Here is a 27,551-nt window from a genome sequence, read left to right on the forward strand (position 1 = left end):
ATAGTATTACAATAAAGTAGACTAGTCCACTTAACTAAAGTATCAAAAGACTAAGCTGAACACTCTATTTTTAGCCCATGCTAGCCTAAATTGTCTCTGTATCCTAAGGGAGTCTGTTCTATTGTTGTTCACCTCCTGTTTAGAAAACGGCATAATTGTGCAAACGTTCTGTAGCAAACTAACCTGTAATGCACACTGGTGATGAATATAGTGGGCTTGATTTCATCGCGACATTGGAAGTCTTCCAGCCATCTTCAGAGGTTATGACCTGGGTGGAAGCACTCTCGTGGTTGGCCTATTGAGAAAGACCAAGCTGAAATGTTTTTTTTTTTTCTCATTACATGTGCTTTTATGTGATGCATGCCATGAGCTGGCCTCAACAGGAAACGCTGGGCTTGTTCTGATACGATACTGCATGCTCATTCCCTCTGGTCTATGAGAAATTCCCTACTTTCTGCTGGTATTTATAAACTCCGCCTCCAACATAAACCCGCCCAATAACAAGTACGAACAAGCAAAGATTAAAGAAACAGATGAGCTAGACAGAAGCTCCCACTCCTACGACGATCAAACAGACTCTGTTCTATGCAGGAAAACACAGGAGAACCCGAGGAACTATGAGTTTATTTTTACCTATGTTTACAATGATAACTTCAAGACCTCTAAGGTAAGAGGTTCTCTGGGGATCCTGGTGGAGTGGCTGTCTTTGATCAACACTAGCCTTTTCATTCGCTGCTTTCATCTGGTTCAAGTCATGGATCTCACTTTGTGGCAGTACCAGTTTCGAGTCATCATGCTTGGAGACTCCACGGTGGGTAAATCATCCATGCTGAAGCGCTACACTGAGGATCTGTTTCTGGAGTGCATCAACCAAACAGTCGGAGTGGACTTCTATGTGCACTTCCTAGAGGTGGAACCTGGGGTGAGGGTCAAACTGCAGTTCTGGGACACAGCTGGTCAAGAGAGATTTAGGTGAGTCCATGTTTTTCTACCATGTTCTACCACAAATTGAACAAACTGCATTCTCCAGATAGTACACTTATGGTCAGGGGTGCCAGATTGATCTGCAGAGTTCAGCTCCAACTTGCCCCAACACACCTGTCTGTTTCTAGAAATCCTGAAGACCAGAAGATTAGCCAGTTCATATGTGTTTATTTGTGGTTAAAGCTGAACTCTGCAAGACAGTGGCTGTCCAGGAGCAGTTTTGGACACCCCTGCTTAAGCTAAATGAGACTATCTTCTCGCTCACAGTAACTTCTGTACGTTTAGTCAGTTGTTCGGTGTCTAAAAACAGTTTAAAGAAGTTGTCTTGCTTCTGCTGAAAACGTATTGTGAAATATACTACACAGTAACTATCAAAGCAGCAAGTGCTGTCATGATACTTCCAGGAAGTATTTTGTCAGTCTACACTAAAAATTGATTGGATTGGCTCAATTAATTGTCCCACCCTGACAAACACGCCAACTGTTTAGCCCACCCAAAGAGAACTACGGCCCACTTAACTTTTTAAAGCTGGAGTTGCGCCTGTTTTTGGATGATAAGAAATAACATTTATGCAATTATTGCAGATTTTATGTTATTTAGATGTGAGTTTGAAAAGCTGCTTTTCAAATTTTAATATTTCCTCATACAAGGAAATAGTAGGTTTTGCATGCCTGAAATAGCTCCCAGAGGCATTGCAGATATGGTAGACTGACTTGTCTCAGTGTGATACTTGACTCAGAATGAAAGAAAGTGAGAAACAATATAATTGTTACCCTGTCTGTGAAATCCAGACTAAAGTCTTAAAACATAATTATGAGATAACAAGCAGCAGTTTGGCTTTAACATGACCTTATTAGGCAATATTAAAGATATCAATGTTACGTCACCTTTAACTTATGAAGGATGCTTTTATATGTAGAAAACAGTAAATCACATAAAATAGCCTTTAGCGGCATTTTCACACAGTAATTGTGTAATTGGATTTTATCCATTGGGAATCGACTGGTTTGTGATAAATAAATGCATTGTATAAACAGATGATTATCAAAAAAAAAAAAAAAAAAAAAAACTCAAACTGTTCTGTTTCAGATCTGTGACTCGCTCGTACTACCGTAACTCAGTCGGAGGTCTTCTGGTCTTCGATCTGGGCAACCGTAAATCTTTCGAAAACGTGCAGCAGTGGTACGCAGAGGTGTGTGAACGTGTGCAGCCCTACACTGTGCTCTTTGTGCTGGTGGGACACAAAAGTGACCGGGTCAAAGCTGGAGAGCGAGCCGTGGACCGAACTGAGGCAGAAAAGCTCGCAAGCAAACTGGGAGCACCATACATCGAGGCCTCTGCCAAAACAGGTCACAATGTGAAAGAGGCCTTTGAACTCTTGACCCGGAGGGTTTATCAGGGCATAAAAAGTGGAGAGATCCAGTTGCGTGAAGGGTGGGACGGAGTCAAGAGCTCGGCGCCTACAGCCCAAACACTCCAGAAGATACAAAACGGTGAAGCCGCTGAGAAAAACAAGAGCTGTGCTTGTTAACTTGCAATATGTGGTTCTCGTTAATTTTGATTGTAGATCTTCAAATAGAATGGATGTGTCCCAGATTGCCAAATGCACATAAATGCAAATATTAAAGGTCTTTCAGATTGTAGGGATATAAAGCAGTCAATATCTGAAGTGGATCACAAAACGTTCAAAGCTGTCCTTAGACAAGAGAGCACTTTCTTGAAACGTTATGATTCAATTCAAATGTCGACTAGTGTATAATAATTTGTTATTTGCAAGATATCAGCATTTCCAAACCACACTGAAACTTACGATTATCATATACATTCATATGTACATGTAATTTCCAATTGTTTCTTCGTATTTCTGGGATCATCGTTGGTTAAATATCTTTATTACTGTGGCAACAGTGTTACTGCATCTGATAAAAGGTTTTAACCGCTATTCATCATGTCATATTATTAAGGCCACATTTTTCCCTAGACTGCATGTATTTTTGTAGACATTCTGGAGGCATAAAAGAGTTAAACTATTTACATACATACAAAGAGGCATTGCTGTTACTTCAAAAATTATGTCCCATAAAATCTGAGTGAGTTCAACGTGAATAAATCACAATTAGTTGTTTTTTTATTCATGAAAAACAAGAGACTGTAAAACACTGTGATACATGGCAAAAAAAGTTTATACTCAGTTTAACTCCACAGAAAATCTGCCCACAAACCCACAGTAGGAAGGGTTTATGCACCAATTTCCCATACATTACACATATATAACTCTCCAACCAATTAACCATTCTGTATTATTCTTACTAGCTCCAATGCAATGAATTAAATGGGGAAAGTGGTATTTATTTCTCCGGTAAAAATGACTGTTTGCCTTTAGAAAGTCACACACTAAAGATTTCCTCTATAATACTAAATATTACTTAAGTGATGAAGTCTATAACACCGAACACTATGAACAAATCAGACACGTGATGATTGTAATTGTGCATAGCTATTAATGCCAGCTGAGTAAAAGTTGTGTGACTGCATGACGATTCAGCTATACACGAAATATGAATGAAAATATGGTTTGTGGGAGAAACAATAAACAACTGTTTTTTCACAGAAGCCTGTGAGACTCTATAATATAATAAACCCCAGTATAGCACCAAGTCAGAGACCAAGGTGCCCAAATAAAATGTTCACATGGTGGTTTGTGTCACAAAGTGAACTGTACAGACAATTTGTGTCACTTCCTATGCACCTTTTGAATGCAAAAATTGAACCGTACTGTAAATAGTACAACGCATTCTGCCTCTCTGATTAACATAACATATATAGGTTCAATCCCTCTCCACTTCCAAAACTTGCAGAAAAAAAAAAAAAAAAAAAAAAAAAAAAAAGTTTATTGGTGCTTCCCATCTTGCTACTTTTTGGTTGTTTTGCGGATCAATGCCATTCTCTGAAAGAACAGAAAAAAATATTTAGGTATGCAAGTCACGTGTTTTATATAATATTACTTCAAGCGCACGAGAACAGTAGCTGACCTGTTTGTGAGCTTCTGTGGTGCAAGCCTTCTTATACGGTCGGATCTCATCTGAACCAAAACCAGGAATCCACATGTTCCACTGTCGTTCTGCGATTCAATATTGGATTAGGGAAAATATTACCTTAAATCATTCTTTAGAACGGTAGAACAAAATGTAAATCAATGTGAATGCAATGTTAGCAGTGCAATAAAAGGGTACATTTAAATTAATATTTTTTTTAAAAAGGCAATCGAAACACTGGGAACTGTGTACGCAAGAGCCTCACCCAGGTGTAGCTGGACATCTTTCACTTCAAGAGTGTTTGACTTCCTGTGTCGGGCAAGCTGACACGCCGCCATCACCACGCTCTCGATGAAGTCATCGGCAATCTGCAAGAGCATCTGAAGAAAAAGGGAAATGAATCAGATCAGCAGACAACAGCGTAGGAACACTACTTGGGGTTGGTCAACTTTTATTCATCGAGGCTGGAAAATTCTGAAATATTATTAAAACTGAAAAGAACTGTTTTACATCTTAATCTGTTTTATAAGGCGATCTATTCCGGTGATGACGAAGGTTTAGAAATCTTTATGATATGCAAATTTGCTGCACAAGAAACATTTAATATATTTATCAATATTAAAATGGCTGTTCTGCTTGCTTTTTTTTTTTGCCGTAACCATGATACACATTTTTTAAGACTCTTCGATGAACAGAAGGTTCAAGAGTATTCATTGGAAACAGGATGCGTTATAAATGTCTTTATTGTTACTTTTAACCAAATGCATCCTTGCTGAATAAAATTATTTATATTATAAACATGTAAAATAATGATAACTAGGAAAGTGCATAAAATAATCCACTGACTTTATAATGTGTTTTCACACTTATTTTGGCAGTGGATGCAAACAGATGCTTCTTATTTTGCAATTTTATTATTCTAAATCGATTCCTAAAGATTGAGAAGTTATTCAGGCAACCTACAGACTTGGCAAATGTCTTTACTGTTATTTTTGACCAAATTAATGCATCCTTGATTTAAAAAAAAAACTTATAAGCCTAAAATAAAAAATAACCTTATAAGCGCAGAGCAGACAGCAATGGATAACCAGGGAACAATATCAACAGTCAACTGACTAGTTTGCAAATATTTTTCCCATTTTAATGTGGATATGTATTGTTTTGAAATACAACCATTACTATAAATGTCTTCATTAGCACTGAGCAGCTGTATCACTAACAACAAGAGTAATACCTACCTCCTCCACATCTTCATCGAGTTGCTCATTAGGATCAATTTCTCTCACAAGATCCTGCAGTTTCTTCTTACTAAGCACCTGTTCACAGGATATTGGAGCATACATTTAAGTGCAACACAAATAGAGGCGAAGTCTGAAACATTTAAACAACTTGGGGTCTCACCTGAGTGCCTTCAGGGCTCAGTCTTCCAGCGGGACCGGGGGTGCCTGGAACTTTCCCGGGGACGACGGTGCTGTTGGCCATGTTGGTGGAGATGGGTGGCGTTGAAGAGGCTTCTGCTTTCACAACAGTGTAGAAGTTCGAGCGACTGGTCTGTGGTGGGTACTGGGTCATACTATGCTAGTCAAGATATATCTGTCAGGAGCCTCTTCAAAACCAGAGTGCGATCTGTTTAGCTGCAAAAAAATATATATATTAAGAAACACTAAATACTTGCGCTTAATCGCATTGTTTTTAAGTACCTCAGAAACTAAGAACTTTTAGAGCCACTTAGTGCGCAGAGCTCACTAGTAAAAACACATCATAGAACTGTCATCTGCTCTACAGGCTAACGACTTTAGCTTTTTAGCTTCGCTGGTGTTTTCTTAGATTCTCAACTTAAACTACACGGGCAAATGCGGATGTAATGTTGATATTGATACATGTAATAATTCAAATGAACAAATAAATCACGTTTTCGTTTAAATATTTTGGTTTTTGCTGTAATTCATCACCAGATCAACTTCAGCTTAGCATGTTAGCAGCTAGCAAGTAAACATTTGTGCCAGTCAACATCTCCTGATGTTTTCCTTTTGTTTTCTATAATCCTGTGAAATGTTGAACTGGTGCAGTACCTGATCCGACAAATTCTGTATTATCTACCCATCTTCGACGTTTATGAGCTGGAAATATTCAAAAGCCAATTTAAGTTGATGTTGATATTCCTTCTACTACAGGCGCCTCTTCTGGCGAACGGAGCTCTGCTGAATTATCGCGAGATCTCAAACAACGTGTTTTACAAAATAAAAGCCTAGACGTCGTCTATTCCAAATTAGCATTTTGTACTAAAGGAATGTTTTGAGTTTACGTTACGTTATATGGGGACAATAGTTAAAATTCTTCTCTCAATTTGAAAAGCAAAACAGAATAATATGAATTTACAATGGAAATCTTTATTTTATTTTAACTGCCTAAAAGCTTTCTCGATGTGAGATTACGGTTTAAGGGGTATATTATATATTAAAATTGAAAGGATTTACACCGTCAAACCAGGAGCTGGAAAATGTTTGCACAAACAAGATAAATTATATCATCACACTAATCTCATGTTGACACAAATAGGCCTGGTTTTACAGACAGGGTTTAGAATAAGCCAGGATTAGGCCATAGTTCAATTAGGTCATTTAAGTAATTTAATTAAAAAAAACATGCTTAGGAAAAACAAAGGCACTGATAAATTTTGAGGTCAGTGCAAGTTTGTTTGTTTGTTTAAACGGCTCAGATTTACATTTTAGTCTAGGACTAGGCTTACACTTTGTCTGTGGAACTAGGGGATAATGTTTAATTCTAATGACTATACTTTTAAAACCGTGTAATGCTTCTTGACGTCTTTCCCCATATTATTAAATTTTTAAAAATATATCACTGTTGACAGAACAGCATTGCATGCATCATATTTTGCTTAAAAAGGACACAGTAACTTTTATTAATTTATTCAAACAAATTCATGTCATGAAAGTTTTTTTTTTTTCATGATTATGTGTGTATTTGCACTTTAAGAAAGTGATGGGAATTTGATTTCAGATATCTCCGAGTCTGGTGAACTACTGCCACTTCGGTCACTGTATGTGTCCCTGTGAGAGAAGAAAAACAAGGTAAGACATGTTGCTTGTAACAATAGTCAAGCTCATCTGAGAGAGTTAATTAGGCAAATTACCGAGGTGAGAGCCGGCATCCTTTTTGTAAGTAGTTCTGTAGTTTCCCAGATGCTGCCAGTAGAAGGCCAAAATAAGGAGGTGAGGGTTTGATGGGGCGAGAAGTGAATTCTGGGTGGTATTGCACTCCGACAAAATAAGGGTGATCTGTTGTGACAGAAAAAACAAGCTGAAGCAAATAATGACTGCCTCTCCAGATAGGTTCAGATACCGAAGATGCACTGACCTTCGAGTTCAATTATCTCCATTCGCTCCCCTTCTAGGTCCTGACCCACAAACCGAAAACCTCTATCCTCGAAGTGCTGCTTCAATTCTGGATTCACCTGGAAAAACACAAAAGAAACTAATTAAACAAAAAGAAATCATTTAAAAAGTCATTTTGTAAATATTAACCGTACCTCAAAGCGATGTCGATGCCTTTCATCCACATATTCAGCCTCTCCGTACAGCTTTCCTACAACGACATTTTAAAACCTTTAAATACAGGATCAGTTTCTAATTTTCTGATGACTGACTTTCACGGTTTACCGTGGGACAAAAGATCACAACTTACGAAGAAAGCTGGTGGTGCTTCTGAATAAGGTGCGCCTTTTCCCCAGTCGCATGGTTCCTCCCATCTGCCCTGGATTGTGCTCGGGCATTTCAATCACCTGGTAACACAAACAGGTCTCACGAAAAGAAAAAGTACCTTTATGCAGATTTGCTCATTTGTTTTACCAAACCATTACCTACCACTGGATGTTTTGTTTCAGGGTCAAATTCTGTAGAATTGGCATCTGTTAAGAGGACAACCGTAAACATAAAAACACTCAGAAGCGGTGTTTGATTTAAAAGACATAATCATATAATCTTGCATGGGTTTTCTTACCTTCCCAGCCAAGTACATTACGAGCAAATTCACACACTGCCAGCTGCATGCCCAAACAAACACCTGCCAAACAAGATAGCAACAACCACAGGCATGCTATTAAAATAACTAGTGTTTACATCATATTATTTCATTAACATTGCATGGCCAGTTTTTTGTTACCTAAAAATGGCTTCTTCTGTCTCCTCGCCCAGTTAATAGCTTGGATTTTTCCCTCAGTGCCTCGCACACCAAAGCCTCCAGGAACAAGAACCCCACTAACAGTCAAGAAAACATTCAAATGAATATTTGAATAAATATTCAAAATGAAATATTCAAAACAGTGCTGTCAAACTATTATTCTAAGTGTCCACATATTATTCTCACTAATATTTATAGATGACTTTATATAGGTGACTATATATAGGTGACTTTTTTTATGTGTGTAGTGTATTTTTTTTATTTAAATACACAGTATATATTTTTAAAACATTTACAAGTATACATGAACATTTCTATATTTATACATAATATAAAGTATATTTAATATATAAATGCATGTGTATATTTACATACATGCATATATACATAATAAATACACACATGTGACCCTCGACCACTAAACCTTAAGTCGCTGGTGTAAAATATATTGTACGCTTAAAAATCTTTAGGACATTAAGATCACGTTCCATGAAGAAATTGTCTAAATTTTCTACCGTAAATCCATGGTCAAATAGCAAAACAAAAACGTTTAATTTGGAATGCGATTGTTATTGATTGATTAATTCATATTGTATGGTTGTTTTTTTTGGAAACCATGATGCAATTTCTTCAAGATTCTTTGATGAGCAAAAATTAGACAAAAACAATTGAGTACCGTTTACACTGTGAAAAAGTAGGCCATATATGCAGGAAATAAGCCAGAAAACCTAAATAGCTATTTGGATATTGGTTAACATTACCCAAAGAGCCCACAGTGCTGATATGACACTAACAGAGAGTTTTTGAGGGTACACTCACTCAGCACTGCAGAGCTTCTGCCAAGCCTCATGGTACTTCACCGGCTCATCCTGCAACGCTGATGGCTCCAGGTCTGCCGAATCGATGTACTGAAATGAAGTAACATTTTACTTAAACACAAACATTACAGTTTAACAGTTTGGGGTAGGTTAGTTCAATAGTATTTCATTAGTATAAGTCTCTTATGGTCACAAAGACACATTGCTTTCATTAAAAATACTGCAAAAAAGTGTGCAAGTATGTAAAAATACAATTTGAATTTAATTTCTCAGATGGGGCAAAACTATCAACTTCATCATAGAAGCAAGAAAATAGCCATTCCTTACCTTGACCTCTAGCTTATAGTTGATGGAGAGGGCAGAGTGCTCCAGTGCTTTAATAACCGAGGCGTATGAATCTGAAAGTTTGGTGTACTTGCCTACTAAAGCAATGGAGGTTTGCTCCAGGAGTCGGTCGGATCTATGAAACAAAGACAGATGGTTCAAAACAGCTCAGTTTTTTGAGACGGTTAGGTGAATCCAAACAATACAAACCGGTCTGACATCTCCTTCCATTTTGTGAGCATTTTGCGAGGCCTCATCTCAATGGGCAGGTCCAGTCTACGGCAGAAGTAGTCAACCATGCCCTGATCCTCCAGGAGTAGAGGTACTCTGTAGACGGAGGACACATCATGTATGCAGATCACCTGTTCAGGTTCTACATGGCAAAACATGGAGATCTTCTCCTTCACTGCGGTGTCCAATGGAGTGGAGCAACGACAAACAATCTGCAAACAAAATGATGCATTCTCAGAAACCCACCAAAAAAAGAGTGACTTCGCTTACATTGGCTTTTTATAAAATATAATAAAGACTGACGAGATCAGGTGACAGGCCAAGTCCACGAAGCTCCCGAACACTGTTCTGTGTGGGTTTGGTTTTCTGTTCTCCTGTTGAATTGGGCTAAAAATACATCCAAGTGCCACATTAGTTTTTTTAAATCATTTTTGAACTTCAAATGTTTAAATATAATAGTACAAAAAAAAAACCCTTACCTGAGGTACAAGACTGACATGGATGTTACAAAAATTCTCCCGCTTGACTTTAAACTGAAACTGTCTGAAAGCTTCAATGAAAGGCATACTCTCAATATCTCCGACTGTACCTCCAAGCTGTGGGAGAAAATATTATAAATTAATTTTTTTCTTTTATTATTTATGTTAAAATTTATATAAAATTATACTTTTTTGTTTACTTCAACTGACAGTGGTGGAAAAATATATATAATATATATTATATTTCGATTTTCATTATATTTATTTTTTATTATTATTATTATTATTTTATTATTTATTTATTTTTAAAATAATAATAATACATAACATAAACATAATAATATTACATAACCTAATCAATAATTGAGCTTAAATAAAATGTGTATATTTTTTGTGTGTCTATTTTGAAGACATAATTCATGAATACAAGAAAACGAAATGTTTCCTCAAAATGTACAGCACAAAACAGACAGATATACCTCAATGACACAGACTTCTGGTTCAATACCGTCATCATCCACTGAGACCTTAGCCTGCCGCATGACCCATTCCTGTATAGCATCGGTAATGTGTGGTACCACTGTGAAAAATTATTCATATTCATCTAAGTGACAACACATTTTCCATTATGTAATCTCTTCAGAAGCAAGTATGGCAGGCAACAGCTTGCTGAAACCTTTGAAATGCAATCAGAAGGAGGATGTGCAAATTTATGCTGGGTGCTATCAAATACTTCAAGGTTCAATAAACATCATGGTACATATGTAAATGATACAATTTATTTAAATGCATTTGCTTCAACGCAGTATTATTTGAACTACCGAGTTTTATTTAACAAAGAACCAACTGATCAAAAGTGACAGTAAAGACATTTATGAAAGATTTATTTTTAAATAAATGTTGTTCTTTTAAACTATAAATCAAATAATCCTGAGAATAACGGTATCAGTTTGCACAAATATATCAAGCATATTAAGTTTTGAATAACTTTTATAATCAAGAACGAACCAAATCATTTTATTACAATAATTTCTAAAGGGCTATCTTACACTGAAGTCTGCAGAAATGTCTGCTCAAAATTAATTTTTAATAAATTATTTAAAAAATAAAAATATATTTAAAATTGCTTTGATATGTCACAATGTTACTGTTTTACCATATTTGTGATCAAGTAAATGTAGTTCTAGTGAGCGTAAAAAAAAACTTTTTAAAAACACAAAAATTACCGACACCAAATATTTTAATGTGTGTGTATGGGACGGCTGTAAATTACAGAATGCGTTATATTTCAGGTTCAAACATGACTGAGATAATCCTGTTGCCTTATATTTACATTCCAAACATCCTCAAACCACTGTGTAATATTCACCTTGTACAGTTTTGCCCAAGTAGTCCCCTCTCCTCTCCTTGTTTATAACAGACTGATAGATCTTCCCCGTCGTCAGATTGTTGTCCCTTGTTAGCCGGATGTCAAGAAAACGTTCATAGTTCCCTAAATCCAAGTCCACTTCACCGCCATCATCCAGCACAAACACTTCACCTATTTAATAAAGCGTCAGAGAGATTGACAGTGGCATGTGGACATCGACAGAAACAAAAGACATTATGCCCTATATATGCTGTGGCCCAAAATAACCAATTTTGCTAAACAAATGTCTCATGTAAGGGTTATTTATGTAGCATAAACCTAAAAATTCAAATGAAGGTAATCTCTTTAAAGTAGCCTGCACTTACCATGTTCATAGGGAGAGAAAGTGCCCGCATCGATGTTGATGTAGGGGTCGATTTTGATAGCAGTGACATGCAGGCCACATGATTTGAGTATAGTCCCCACACTGCTGGCTATGATTCCTTTCCCAATACCGGATATCACACCGCCTGTCACCAGTATGTACTTCATTATTCAACAGCGTCTGTCAGTGTGAGAAAGACCGTGGTGTTTATTTTAACAACTACCTAATACAATGTAACAATCAGCCACAAATATATTATGTACATGAGGTTCAGAATAAATGTAAGCGGGTCAATAACTCGTGTTATTCAAAAGCACATAGAATTCATAGAAAAAACACAATTCATAAAATTGTCTTGAATACACACCTCTGCCATGATGAACAAGTCCATTTTTGAACTACAGTTTATATATTTTAAAAGATTTTTTTATTAAGTTTAAATACTATTAAATAATATTTTGAAAAATATGATTTACTATTAAATAATATTTTGCTACAAATACCTACTTATATATACCTAGTTATTGTCTAAAGATTGTAAAAAATAACATTATTATCTTTAATACTGACCTTAAAAGGTTGATATCATATTGAAATTAAATTCTCATAATTCGATAATTCGAATAATATATATATATATATATATATATATATATATATATATATATATATATATATATATATATATATATATATATGCTTTTATGCAAAGCAACTTGAATTTTACTGGAAACGTATAGAACGTCAAAAAAAAAAGAAAAGGAAAAGTACTTTTTATATGCTGAAAAAAAAAAAAAACAAAACAAAGGACACCTTTTGACAAAGTGACACTGACACAAGGAAGTCAGTCATTAATTATATCGTTGGCGGGAATACAGACAATAAGACTAAATGTACATTTAGAAAGACCATGCCAAACTCCGCAACATCCAATCAGATTAGGTTCAGAAAAGGACAAACTGTAAACCATGATGACCTTGTGAACAAAAGACAAACACGCTAAAGCTCATTCATTAACGCATCTCTAGTGCTACTGCCAGAGCGTTTCGCAGTGTCTTTTATTAGTCTCGTAATTGAAAGCCATCAGAGACCCTAATAGATTACATAACATTGCAGTAAACTTCCATGTCGGTACAAGTGACTCGCGAGGTGCAGTGAAAGCATAAATCGAACATAAAATGAATGCTTATCCTTACCTGAATTCTTGCAGTTCAAACATATAAAACCGTAGATTAAAAACACCAACCGATTCACGACGCACGAGCCATCTTCGAGACACGTTTGTTTGGGTGTCAGCGAAATGCGGTAAAGCGCCAAAACAACACGTGGTGTGGAATCCGATGCCGCGTTTAACTCTAGCCTTGCCACTCTCGCTTACATTGACAGAAAGAGGGTTATAACGTGCAGCGAACGCCTTACAATAGCGTAAAATTATATGTTATGTCATCATTTTGGTATCATTGTATTACATTGTTTTAGTCTATTTAAATATGTTTATATTCCTCGAGCGAAACACAGTGACGAAATGGAGAAATGGGCTCAGATTTCACCCATGTCAGGTTGTGCTGTGGTTTATATGACATTTAAGATCAGTAAAGAGCGTTAGCATTTTAGAGTCGATGTGCAAATGCCTCCTTGTTTTGTTCAGTGTTGTTTATAATATCGTCAAAACAACGAAGCAGTGAATACTGTGTTTGTTGACCGTTAGTAGGCTATTCTCCGATGGCATGATGGCACAAGCAACAGACGTTGCGGTTAAGATAAAAATGAGTAAAATACATGGTTGCCGACGGGACGAAATCCACTAGAGTGGCAACGCTAAGCGGCGTCTGACGTCACGCCGGCGCATACGTAAGTAGGAGGGGTCGCGCGGGAATTTTTGAAAACATCAAGCAGCATTTTGACTGTTTTTCGCCTTACAGTGTTTTAATTTCTAAAATAATTCTGAATAAATCAGTAATTCATAGGGTATACAAAAAGTAACCCATATGTAAGTAGCAGATAATTACTTGTATTTTATAGTATTTAAGACTTACAATGAATGAAAAAAAATCTTTGTTACTTGAGAAACGTAATACAACCCCAATATTTTAGTTTGAAGAAACCTTTTCAGATGCTATTAATATTACAATAATCTACCGCTCAGGACTCCGTATATTTATAACCACTAGATGGCGCCAGACGACGTCGTGAGAAATATTAAAGATGCAACACAAATCAAACGCTAACTAGAGACTGATGTTTATTGACAGTTTAAGTTGAAACGTGTGCTGAGTCATAAAAGCGTTTTCAGTTTTGGTTGCAGTTTTTTTTTCTTTCTATTTAATTGCAACAACAGCAAGACTCATAGACCATAGAGAGAAACTGGATACATTTCAAGGACCAAACACATCAAAGCTGATTAGTTTCGCCAGGTACCTCGTTCTAAATGATATGTGCTTGTAAAACATGACAGACGTTCACATACTCTTCTTCCCACCAACCCAGAAATTAATAATCAAATAATGATTAGCATCTGAAAATGAGTCATCCATCACTATGACTGAATATATCGCCAGTGCTTTCCTCCAAAAGTGTAGAGACCAAATGAATTATTCAGAGACTATAATTCATCCGGTCCTTTATATAACATTTCAGTCAATAGCCGAGTTGCGTCTCTCCTGGCGACAGCTGGGTTTAGGTTTGATTATTATTTATCTAATTATAGCGCGCTGTCCCTGGTTTAGGCTCCTCTGTAAGGTGTGTCACATAGGACTTACATAAGCGTTGGAGGTAATTATGCCAGAACAAACCGTATTTGTGTTTCCCGAGCTCCATCGCTCTGAATGAGCCTCGCATGTAGAGCTGTCAGCATTACGTAAGATCACCAAGTGCATCTTTTTGGGCAAATATTTGGAAAGTGCAGTTCAAATGGGATGCAGCGTTCAAACGCAGGCCTGTTTCAGATGCGCTCAGTTTTTGGTTTATGCCACAATCGCAGAAATGACAGCCTCGGACTTGACAGCTGGTGGTGTGAACGTATCACTCAAAAAAAAAAAAAAAAAAAAAAAAAAGTTTTTTATTTGCATTTATTCGCATGGATGCAAATAAATGGGTGCCTTACTGGCATGACAGGACGAAGACAATCTAATATCCACTTCTACAGGCCTGTGAGCTCAGAATCCACCCACAACATCCTCTCAGTAAAAGCCACAATTTACGAGGAAAACAAATGCAGTCGGAGGGCGTAGTCGACTGTGCGCCTGTGCACGACCAGAGTCCTCTGCCTGGAATGAGCCCTAATTTGATTATGAAGGCGGGTGAAATGAGAGAGAGAGTGTTGTGCCGAAAGAATAACCTCCATTTTAAACAAACAAACCCTGTACGATAAATATCCCTAAATCATTTTAATGCCCTGGTATTATTATCGAGCGGCGGCCGGTCACCTGTGTTATTACAGACACACGCTGCTCGCCGCCTTCACCGTCCCGCTCGTGTTAGGGGAGGTCTGGAAATTAGAGGATTGTGCAATTAAGTGAAAACACATGCACTATGATTTGTTTTTTTTGGTGTAAACACACCCTGCTTGTGCGTTTAGCATAAACAGCTACGAGAAGCAAATTCTGGATGGCTGTGTAAACGAAAAGAACGCTACTGTGTGTTCAGGTTGAGAGAATGGGATTTAAGTTTTAAAAAACAGTTGCAAGACATCTTCGGTGTGCACTGCGCTGGCCAGCTTAAAGGAATAGTTTACCCAAAAACGAAAATATTGTCATCAATTACCAATCCAAACCTATATGAATTTTTTTTTTGTTCTGCCGAACGCAACGATATTTTAAAAAAGTTTGTAATTTGGGTCACCGTTGACTTCCACAGTAGAAAAAGAAAATACTATGGAAGTCAACGGTGACCCGAAACCTTCAGGTTGCAAACTTTCTTCAAAATATTTTCTTTGCGTTCGGCATAACAACAAAAAAAGATTTCATACAGATCTGGAACTACTTGAGAGTGAGTAAATGATGACAGAATTTTAATTTTTGGGTGAACCATTCCTTTAAGAGAAACTTTGTTCTCTGCCTAATGAATGTCATGTATGAAATCCAGATTTGGTGAAACTTCTAGCATGTGATCCTGGGCCAGCAAACCTAGAACACACACCATTCACAAGTCAGATGTTAAAGTTGTGGACAAGAGGCTCTTTGTCACTCGGGCTCTTATCTAATCATTTTGTTATGTACATATGAACAAACAATACAATCCCTTGCTTAAGACTAGACAGCATGACAAGGGCAGCCTGAAGATGCCCGCAGTATTTCACAACCTCTCAAAATACTTCTGAATCATTGCAGAGTTTTGTTACTAAAACCCTCACACACTATTTGTTGCTCATGCCACTGTTAAATGAAACTACTTTCACGTCTCTTGTATCACACTACAAACTCACACTCTCGTTTCAAACCAATGAAACTGACACATTTTGTGTCTCATTCATCGACTGTAGTGAAAAAGACAAAAGCAGTTAAAACAAATGTAGAATAATTTGAACTCAAATGAAGATATAACTTTCTCGTATATATATATATATATATATATATATATATATATATATATATATATATATATATATATACAGTATATATATATACATTTGGTTCAAGTTATATGAAATGCAGCCTTTTTAAAGTCAGATTGAATTAACTTTAGCATCTGATTTTTTTTACAGTATAAACCAGTCTTTAGTGTCACACGATCCATCTCAAATCATTTTAATATGCTGATTTGATGCTTAGGAAACATTTCTTATATTATCAGTATATATTATTAAGCATCTGAATCATTACACAGTTTTGTCCCAAAACTCCTGGCAGAACTTTTTGTTTTGTCACTAAATGCAAATGATAAATGATAGTTATATTTTTACAAAGATATGCTTACATTTCTTACATTATTACTGTATAGTATATTATTAAAGTGACTCTGTTATGGGTTATTAATGATTCTTATTTTTGTTTTGGGAGTCTCTAATAACACATTGACATGCATGTGAAAAAAACACTTATATATTAAATATGCATGTATTTTTACCGTATTTGTTCAACGATTCTCAAACGATTTATTCAACAATTTATTGAAATGGTCGAATGTGAATGGTCGATTCCATTTAAAGTTTACAACTCCAAAAGCAGCAAGCAGTGGAGTCTTTGATGTATATAAAAAAAGCAGCATTTATTTGAAATATAAATCTGTTATAACATTAACCACTTGCATTTCATGCCACGCTCTATGAATTTTCACCTTAATTTTAACCTTGATTAATATCCTTGCTGCCTTTGTGTTGGATAAATACTGATATTTTAGCTGAACTGATACAGTTTGCTACTTTTTGTAGTCATACTACAGATATAGTGTATATTTCAAAGATGAAGCACTCAGCATTTACCTTTTATGCTGGGAATCAAACCCATAACCTAGGGTTGCCAGAACTGTTAAAAAAAGGCAGATATGAATTTATTCTGCTATAAATGAACCCATACACCAAATAACCACGTATACGTCCACATATTTCATATAAATTACTCTGAAGGTCTGGGCTAATTTTTTGTTCTGATCTGCATTGCTTCTAACACGCATGCACACACACATCTACATTATGAGAGAAGCACGCTGATTCGCCACCTGTCGCCCAGGTACTGTCCAAGAGACCGCGTCCTCACCCGTGGAGTCAGAACAGCGAGGGAAAACGACCTACAAATCTCTGAAGCACACTGCACTCTTTGCATGATTTAAACACACATTAGAAATCTAGCACTGAGGAGTTATAAAATGACAATCCGAATGCCACAATTTTGACCTAATCATTTAAAATCTGACTTGTTTTCCGATATGCATTCGAAAGCTTTTGCTAAATACACTGATTTGCCGTTTTTACATCACAGCTGCAGTTGTCAGGAGGAACTGATTATTGTTGCGTTGGGCAACTGCACGTGAAGAAATGTTTAAAAACACGCATGTCCTAAACGTATCCGAGATGTCAGACAGGCTCGAATGAACTACAAAAAAAGGATCAAGCATGCCCGTCGATGCTGGAGCTTGCAAGCTGCCCTTTTGTCAAGTGTTAATCCTCCAGTCGTCCGTACGCAGATGTCACCATCACACGGGACTGACAGATTGCTCTGGAGAACCAGCGTCTGCAGCCAATCAGACGCTGAATGAATGAAGGACGTGGAGGCAGATTGAGCTCGTTGCCCTGTGAGAGATGTCTCAGATGACATGAAGGTATTCGGTTAAAGCAAATAAAGGTTTTTCAACGGGGTCATTTTCTGGCCTGGCCTGGGTAAACAACAACGGAGCAACGTTTGCTTTGTATTCCGCTTCATGTGAAGTTGGGAAATTAGAAACGCGCAGTAAGTACTGTACAGCTGTGCATATTAAATGCATCACCATTATCATGTAATTAAATGTACTGGGCTGAAACATATATTCGGTGCATTTATTCATCTCATATGTTATTAATATTTTAAAAAGTTTTTATAAAAAGTTTGAAAAAAAGAAAAAAGGGGCAATATTTTACACTAGTTATATATGCAAAAGGTCTTGTTTTAGGCGTGATATACTGTAATTAGTAATATAATTAATAATATTATTATTTACACAGTACACACACGTACATATGTAAACAAAATCTTTTAATCGTTTGACAGCTCTGTATACAGTTACACTGCTTAAACTTTTATGTCTACCCATGATGGATTCTTTTAAACCCTGTATACTATAAATATAAGTAAAAGAATCACCATCTCGTACAGGTTTCTTGTTGTTGGAGAATACCAGAATGACAGCAGTGGGTTTGCGCATATGAAGTATGCTCTGAGCGGAGAAACATAAAGCTTTTAGTTTTCCAAGGTTTTCCCATATTGCACTCTGATCTGAATACATACATCACGGCTTTTAAAGCTGACCCAATCTCTCAGCTCAAGTACAGCATACAACCCATCAAGCTTGAAAGAGAGGGAGAGAGAGTTAGTGTGACGGACTAAAAAAAGACACAGGATCATTTCCATAATCCCTGACTGTGGCACGCTTCATCCCGGTGCCTCTCTCTCTCTCTCTCTCTTTCTCTCTCTGTCTCTCTCTCTCCCTACCACTTTCCACATCTAAGGCACAAGGCTCTCCAGCTGGGCTGTGCGTTGCAGGCATGGCATTAGCATGTCAAAACCGCTCTCTGGTCTGGGTTAAAGGAGGAGGGAGAGTCAATGGAGATCGACAAAGCACTGACAGAAACAGCTGATCCACAAAAGGTGCCTGTTTAACGGATCTTCCTGCCCCGAGCCCAGCTGCTCCCCAAAACTGCAGCGTCACAATGCGGCCCTGATGCTGCGCCCATGAGCGCAGAATCAACAAACCTCCGGCAGACAAAGGATATTCCTATATCAAACCGCTCCTCCAGCGAGGCTGTTTGGCAGCGCACCTGCACATGGAGCAAACAAAAGAGCTGCTCTTGAGCCTGCCACGAGCTTTAAACACAAACTACTACATGTCACGAACAAAACCTTTAAGTTCTCCTGCTGCAGACGTCGGTTTCTTTATGTGAACGTAATTTCCATACCAACAACCACAGCTGTTACCATCTCATGCATGCTGTAAGGAAGCATCAAGGCCAAGATGGAAGAAAAAACCAATATGACAAAAGAAATTATGTGACATAAAAAAGCAAGGAGGCGCCCATTACCTTTAAAGAAGGCTTTGAGACAAGGAAAATATAAAATACAGATGTTGTGAGCGCTATCAGTATGGAAGGTGTCACAAATCCAAAATAATGTCTTTTGTGAGGGTTTTAGAGTGTATTCCGTGCTTCTAAGCAATTCTGAGTAGTTTCTAGAATGTATTTTAAAGAAAAAAAATATATATATGTTTTTAAAAAAGAAAGCCTGTCACAAATGCCAAATTAATTTTTATACTTCATGAAAAAAATTTGTATTATCTTATGGAGTCATATTATTTTATGGAGTTTTGGATTTTTTGTTTTAATTCAATGTTTTACCAAATGTACTTGAAGGAATACAGAAATATGTTTACATTATAATTACATAAATGCATTTAGGTGAATATATTTTGGGTGAATGTATTTATTTAAACCTTTTTGAAAATAAAAATAAACAAAAATATGCAATGCGATATGCAATAAAAATTAAAATATAATAAAAATATAACAATAACAAATATTACTGTATATTATGTTAAATACATTAAAATACATTTTGGGTCAGTGCATGTTTTGGTGAATGTATTTTATAAAATGTGCCCGTTTACTGTATATTTTGAAAAGGATTTTTAAAAATATATCACGTTATGACATGTATGGATGCTATTTTTAAATAGACATGCACACTGTTGAACATTTTGGTTCAATTCAAAGTATAAGCCTGATTCTTTTTGTTCACAAAGCAGCAAACAATATTTATATAAAAAATATATGCTTCTGTTTGTACACTTGGCCAGTGGTGCAGGTGTTTGAGTGCTTGTGAAGATGATGAAAAACAGACGGAACAGATCCTCTCCGTTGTAGCCAGAGACTTCACACAGAGGACATTGTCCCTGGTAATGAGAATTTAATCTTAGATGAAGCCTCGTAGTCCAGCGACACAACACAGCTCTAAAAAGCTCTGGGAAGCTTCTCCAACTTCCCCTGGTTCCATTGTACTCAAAAATGACAGGATACAGAGGGCGGCCTCTGGGTTGCGCCCAGTTTGTTTTTCCTAAATTTGCTCTTCGCATCCAAATGGAAGCAAACAACCTCCCACACTGTCATTTCTCAAAACATGTGTCACAGACAATTGACCTTGTACTGGCAGCGGGACATAAATAAATGCAGGGGCCTAAACGGAATGAAGTTCCTCTGAAATAAACAGGGAGGGTGGCATCTGAGATTAGCCCCAGATGGTGAGATTGAGCTGCTCTTGAATAAGGCCGACATTATATAAGTGGATTTGAGCCCAGGAGCAGGAGCCTTGTTTTGAGTGCTTGATGTAGGGGAGCTATATTTGGAGCCTGATCTAAGAGAGACAGACACGGACGACTTAAAATAGCTCAAATACCCCAGTTTGGTCACTCGGTTCCTTTACACTTTTTCTGCCACACAGCCTCTGACCAAACTGACTTGCAATGGGATAGCTCACCTTCTCTGATATTGGGAGATATCATATCATAGAAGTTTGTTCATGTCTAAGAACTAGATAGGAGATACAGGATGTTCAACTTAAAATCCTTAGTAAGTACATAGCAATGTCTAAATTAACGTATTTGAACACATTTGAGTGATTTAAAGACATTAAATGTATTCATTTATTTAATATATACTTTACTAAATAAATATATATACTTTATTTCACAATTACCTTTTTAATTTTTTTCATCTTTATTTATATGTACGCTATAAACTCCAATGCTTTAATACTTTTAATTAGTGATAAAAACTTTTAAAATATTTTAAACTGTTGTTTTGAACATTCTATACAGCAAAACAATATTATGCAGTTTTAGAAATGTTTCTGTCATTGACTAAACCAAGAAATGTTTCTTAAGCACTATATCAACATTTTATTATGATTTCTGGAGAATAATAAGATGCTGAAGACTGGAGTAATGGCTGCTGAAAATGTAGCTTTGCAATCACATGATTAAAATACTTAAAAATAATTATAGAACATTAAAATAATAATTTTAAATGGTAATTTTAAAAAGACTATAATCTAATCTAATATATAATAAAATACAATATAATAGCAAAAATGTAACTAAAATACCCTCTGAGCAATAACATTTTTCAATGGAATCATTCTCATAAGCATACCTGAATTGCTCAACATGATGATAATAATAATAATAATAGTAGTAATAATAATAATAAAGTAAATAAAACATTGCCTTCAGAATAAATAAGCAATTCTTCACACTACAATTTTTTTCAGCATTCATAAAGATCCCTTGTTACATTTTATAATCTTTTGGGTTTTTCCAAATCGAAATTTAGGCATGGTGTGAATAGGCCTCACTGATGTTCGGCCCCAAACATGAAAAAGTCTTTAGTCATGCCACACATTCCTGAGCCTGTGCCGCAAACCCTCGTCATCTGCTCAACAACAATGTGTCATTCTGAGGAACCCAGACAGAGAGAGAAGCACAGAGAGGGAGCCGTTCTCTCTCAATGGAGATGAATGAGACGGGAAACACAATCCCCTGGTGCCGGGTGCCCTTTGCCCCCCAGTGAGGGGAGAAGTAACAGGGGGGCCAGCTGTCTCCTACAATGGATGAGCTCAAAGAACCTCATTCAGACCTGCCTCACCGAGACTGCATCGTTGCATGCGTGCGGCTGACAATGCGGGCACACAGAGAGGCCACACTTCTGCTCCGATGTCCCAGAGGAAGTTTAAGACGTGGACGTTCAATCTGGAGACGGCTAATACTCAAGCATCACATTCAGGAGTCGCAGCTGCTTGTGAACATTTATGAACTCAGAGGGGGTCGCACGGCCTTTTTTGGCTTTCTCTCCATGCTGCGCTCCCGTTTCTTTCATCCTCCCTTTTAGATATGCTATTTCCTGTGTCTTCCCTGTTATCCTGTGCAGTGATTACTTGTCGTTTACAGTGTGTGCCTTAGGGACAGACCCCTGTAGTAATTACCCCCAGTCACCTGAGTACACATTTCCACACTCACCGCAGGACCCCTGAAATCTTATCATGAGGGGGTGAAGCTGTGGCCTGACCATGTAGCGGGGGGCTCTGGGTGTCTCTTAAACAGCCCAGCTGTCCGTGATAATGTTTATTAACTTTGCTGTGCGGTATTACTGAATAGCTTTAAGACAAAAGAAAGTGACATGTATGCTACGTACTCTAGGATAAGTTGTTTGAAACGTTTAGTTCTAACAAAATAAAAAGATTCTGTTATTGCATAGTTGGTGAAATCAAATCAGTGGCAGAGGACTCAAAAACGAGGAATCGGCACGCATATAAAATCTATCAATCTATAAATACTGATATTTATGTAGTAAAACTAGTAAAAAATAATGTACTTTTTTTAAACACAAAAGCTTATAAAAATGTTAACTAAACTTTAAGTTAAAAATAACATATAAAAATAATATATAAATGAAAATCATAAATAAATTAATATATATATAATAAATTATTAACTATATCTATATATATATATATATATATATATATATATATATATATATATATATATATATATATATATATATATATATATATAATAATGTTTGTTTATTTATTATGTATATATAAATACATACACATACATTACATATTTTGAAAATATTTACGTCTATGTTTATATATTATTATATTTTATATTATATACAAATATGTTTAATATATACACAAAAACATTGCAAAATTTTTCTAATATTAGATAGCATTAAAAATATTATTAAGGTATTAAAATTATTTTGTCAAACTAAATAAATAAATGCATTAATAGAAATATTAATATACAGTATGTGTGTGCATATAATTCAAATATATATTTTGCAATTATTCATATGAGGTTTGAACTTAGTATAAATAATTCAGAAATACTTATATGAATGAAAGAAAAAATAAAAGTACCTGTAATACAATCAAAAATAAATGCTAAATATGGAAACAGCATTTTTTTGTGCGTGTAATGTCATGGCTGTCGTATAACAGTGTACTTAGAAAATGTCTCTGTATCCATTAAAATACATAGCTGACTTCATATTTTAGGAAAGAGGTCCCTCCCAGGGAGATTGCTATATTTGCACGTCCTTGAAATTGAAACGTTTAAAAACCTCTGATTTAGAGCACTGACATGTCTAATCAAAGACTTAACATCTATGCATTTCTAGTTGGTTTGCCTTAACAAGGTCGATGTGTGTTGATGTATGAAAGCACTGTGTAGGCTAATTGTTAATTTGGATATTTTCACCAGTGGCGTATCCGCAGCTTTTAATGTCTGCTGTTTAGCAGTAGTCATGATGCCACATTCTTCATTGTGGGATGGGACTGGTTGTGTTTTGTGTAAGGCGTCTCTCTGGGGACGGTCTCGCTGATACAATAGGCAGTCAGCCCTGGCTTGTGTCCTGCCTGAAGCCCCTTGCATTTTATTGAGGCACACCAGCACCAGCTTGCTGGCACACTCCTCCTCCGGGCTTTATTCTCTTCTCTCACCCCTCCTCGTCTCTTTCTTTCTTTCCACAATGAGGCCCTTCCTGTGTTTACCCAACACAGCACTTCTCATCTATGTCATTATATCTCAATATCATCACCCCTGCCCTCCAGAAGATCTCCTTCAAGCACAAACCACCACGTGTGTCTACCTTTTAAACAACAGTTTGATAGCAACCAGAAGAAATCAACTTTTGTCCATTTTCACTCTTCGCGTAAAGGCTCTCCAGAGCAATGGAATACATAACCTTTAAGAGTCTCTCACAAATTAAAACTGTTCAGTGTTTATTTTTCTCGATGCTAAATCCAGACGCTAATCATTCCGCTGTGTGCATAATTCATGTGTGCCACGTTTGAATTATGCAGACAGAAGAATGATTACACACTTGCCAAAACTGTTGGCTGGATTTTGTAGACAAAGGCCAGGACTGACTAAGGAGAGCTGTGAATAATGGGTTTGTGTTTGTCGCTGCTCCGTTTATTTCCATCTATCGGGTCGTATTTTGACCTAGATTTTTCCTAATTGAATTGCACTACCTTCTGAAAATACATTATCCGATGTTTTCTTATATACGATACATAACATCACAGAGTAGCTAATTTTACATTTTTTTTTTTATTTATGTCTTTTTGATTGATTAAAAAACCCCCATAAAGAAATCAATAAAATGTTATAATAAAATATAATCAAAATATTAATAGTAAAATATTAATATTATTAATTTACCTAAATTGTATTTATTTTAGAAACTATAAAATAAAATGATATAAAATGTTTTGGTATTAAAAAATAATAATAACACACACACACACACACACACATATATATGATTGATTCATTCTCCTGACCAGTCCTCACTGGTTTGACCCAGTCTCAGGGTCTTCCACATTCAGACCCTCAGCAGACTGAACAAGCCTTTTGTTTGTGAGTAAGGGGATACTTTGAGGAAACAGCCCCCCACAAAGTCCCCCTTTCGGCTGGCTGTTTTCTCTGGTCAGAGGCTGTGTAATGACTAATAGAAAGGACTGACCCTTATTGTTCCAGTGTGGAGGAGGGTAAGTGTCTGACCAGAGAATTTTACCCCACTCCAAATCCACTCCGGGTTTTAAATTTTTCAAGTTTTGAGGGGTTTTTTTTGTATTTACATTCATGTTTTTGTCTTTTTATCTTAAGTGACTTACATTTAAAGTACATTCAAGTACAACATTTACATTCATCTTCTTTATGTATTCCCTGGTAATCAAACACATGTTCTTTCATTATACATTTGCATTTTACATTTATCCAGAGGTTCATTGTACTCACATTTTATTAAGTCCATGCATTCCCTGGAAATCAAACCCATGGCCTTGTTATTGCTAGCACCATGTGTCAGCTGCGTAAAAACACAAGATGAAATTGAGATGCATTAGCAAGGTGTTCAAAATTGAGTGCACACTTGGAGAAGACAGACATATTCACCCTCATGTCTTTTCTGTCTCCTGTGGAACATAAATGAAGATATTCTGAAGAATGCTGGGGTCCGAAAACTTACTGACTTTCATCGTATGGACAAAACACTTTAATCTCTTCTCTTAAGCATGTTCTTTTGTGTCTGAAGCAACGTAAGGGTGTATAAATTATGACAGAAATGACAAGTTGCCAGAAATCATTTTGGTTAACCCAAATTCATGATATTCACAAACAGATGAGCTTACTGCCTTACATTTAAATGACTGGTTAGCATTCACAAGAACATTTCACAGTGCGCTTTGAGAGTTCCTCTGAAGCACTCCATCACCCCCTGCTCCACCTGTATAGATCTGCTACGGGTTAATATGTATGCCACTTGTGCAGCAGCAGTATGTCTTAAATACTCAGCACCAATTGGATGAATGCATTGGCAGTAGTAAGTTCCTATACTTGCTTTGCAGCAGCAGCAATAATATACAACAACAGCAATAACCAAGAACAGCAGTCTATTCCTCCTAGACCAAATACATTAACATTGCCATTACAATGCTAAAATCTTCAGAGAGTCATCGCAGAACTTTAATTTGTGTGAAATATTACTTTAAGCAAAAATATTTAGATAAATTATATACAAAAAACCTCATTGTGACACATGCTACACCTCCTGTTGACCATCTGTTGCCTATGCATGAAAATGTGTAACATATTCATTCAAAAAAATGGTGAAACGACAAAAAATCTGGACTGGATGTCCATGCTAAACTGATTCGAAACCAGCAGGGAAGGATGCAGAGAAGGAATATGTGTTCAGTAAAACTGTTCATAAATTTCTCAGAGGATACACGATAAAAGGTTTGACCTTTTGAGCTACAGTTAAAAGAGTTACTCTGTGTCAAACCATTTTCCTATCTTTGCTCTTCCTAGTGCATGAGAAACATCCTCTGTGGTTCTTGATGGTTTTCAAGGACACACTACACATTTCTCTGTTTTCCCGTCTTGGCAAATTGTTCCTACTGATTTGAGCTCCCACAATCAATAGACCCAATCAATAGTCCCTCACCAACTGTTACTATGACTATCGCAATTACTACTCAGTCTCAGGATTTCCTGCACTAACCATTCAGTTAATTGGCACGTAGCAAAACAACCAAGTAATTTATTTCAAGAATCATTCCTCTTGCACTCAAATTATTTTAAAACTGTATGAGTTGGACCTGCGCATCCTCCTGCCGAACAAAAGCACACAAATAAAAGAGACGAACACCAGCCCTGCTAGGCTGTCAGAGACTATGACTCAACAAACAAGCTGTTTTTTCAAATGAAAACAGATCGCTTCCACTCCCCTTCCTCTAACATACAATGACAGGAAACGATTAACAAGAAGTGCCTTGGAGAGCAGTGTAGGGTGTTGGGTCACTGTCTTGTTTAACAACACAGTGCAGCAAACCCATCCTTTCCTTGTTCGGTCATATGATAAGCACGTACTGTGCACTGGGGCACTGCAGAAACCCATATCAATCTTAGTTAATCTAGAGTCGGGTGTTTTAAATGACAGTAAAGCATCGCATGCTGACATTGGGTACTTGGATCCAAAATGCTGATAAAAAGCTGCTGACGTTGGATCACAGTATAAATGGCCTGAATCCAAACGAAAGGCTGTCCAAAAAACTTTAATCATTGAGATTATGGTGCTTTGCTTACCATGGGGCTGGTTTGATTAGAATGGAGAGAAAGAAGAGAAAGATCATGTTTTGCTCTGACTTTCTGTGTGTGTATATTTTTACACAAACAAAGATAAATGTCACTGACTTTCATGCCACTCTTCAACCAAACTGATTCATAAGTTATTTGTCAGTGGTCTGTGGCTGTTTATTGTCCCTTATTAAAAAACAACTGAGTGCTATTTCAACAAACCAAAAAGTTGTTGTAATGTGACCTTAGAATAGGATAGACGTGTATTTAGTTGCCATTTAGCTAATGCTCTTCATTCAAACTGACAGCGCACTAATTACAGGAACAGCCCCGCTAGAGTAACCTGGGGTTAAGCACTTCGGTCAAGGGCACACTTGTAACATGGTTGGATTATGATCTAGAAACTCTCCAGGGTCC

The 27,551-nt window shown here is 36.7% G+C and overlaps 3 protein-coding genes across 4 annotated transcripts; 1 reads left to right on the top strand and 2 right to left on the bottom strand.

The window, feature by feature from the left end:
• Positions 1 to 521: 521 nt before the first annotated feature.
• rab42b (RAB42, member RAS oncogene family) lies at positions 522 to 2,631 on the top strand. Of its 2 annotated transcripts, XM_043261008.1 has the most exons (3): positions 522 to 667; positions 776 to 972; positions 2,074 to 2,631. In XM_043261008.1, exons 2-3 carry the CDS (start codon positions 794 to 796, stop codon positions 2,513 to 2,515), a joined length of 621 nt encoding a protein of 206 aa, XP_043116943.1. In that variant the 5' UTR covers positions 522 to 667; positions 776 to 793; the 3' UTR covers positions 2,516 to 2,631. The 2 variants fall into 2 exon arrangements, with proteins under 2 accessions (XP_043116943.1, XP_043116942.1); XM_043261007.1 differs by having other exon boundaries at positions 522 to 972.
• A 459-nt stretch (positions 2,632 to 3,090) lies between these two features.
• taf12 (TAF12 RNA polymerase II, TATA box binding protein (TBP)-associated factor) lies at positions 3,091 to 6,792 on the bottom strand. Its single transcript, XM_043261009.1, has 6 exons — positions 6,092 to 6,792; positions 5,421 to 5,653; positions 5,258 to 5,335; positions 4,285 to 4,399; positions 4,017 to 4,105; positions 3,091 to 3,931 (listed from the first exon to the last, which is right to left on the bottom strand). Exons 2-6 carry the CDS (start codon positions 5,589 to 5,591, stop codon positions 3,896 to 3,898), a joined length of 489 nt encoding a protein of 162 aa, XP_043116944.1. The 5' UTR covers positions 5,592 to 5,653; positions 6,092 to 6,792; the 3' UTR covers positions 3,091 to 3,895.
• Positions 6,793 to 6,933: 141 nt separating this feature from the next.
• Positions 6,934 to 13,158, bottom strand: ctps1b (CTP synthase 1b). The gene is made up of 17 exons (XM_043261006.1): positions 13,001 to 13,158; positions 11,806 to 11,984; positions 11,441 to 11,611; positions 10,551 to 10,651; positions 10,072 to 10,188; positions 9,896 to 9,979; positions 9,572 to 9,804; positions 9,365 to 9,497; positions 9,039 to 9,127; positions 8,202 to 8,296; positions 8,040 to 8,102; positions 7,904 to 7,947; positions 7,725 to 7,821; positions 7,570 to 7,625; positions 7,398 to 7,494; positions 7,174 to 7,318; positions 6,934 to 7,090 (listed from the first exon to the last, which is right to left on the bottom strand). The coding sequence occupies exons 2-17, from the start codon at positions 11,969 to 11,971 to the stop codon at positions 7,012 to 7,014; spliced, it is 1,770 nt and encodes a 589-aa protein (XP_043116941.1). The 5' UTR covers positions 11,972 to 11,984; positions 13,001 to 13,158; the 3' UTR covers positions 6,934 to 7,011.
• Positions 13,159 to 27,551: the final 14,393 nt, after the last annotated feature.

This window comes from Puntigrus tetrazona, chromosome 16 (genome assembly GCF_018831695.1).
Source record: "Puntigrus tetrazona isolate hp1 chromosome 16, ASM1883169v1, whole genome shotgun sequence".
Classification (NCBI taxonomy): Eukaryota; Metazoa; Chordata; class Actinopteri; order Cypriniformes; family Cyprinidae; genus Puntigrus; species Puntigrus tetrazona.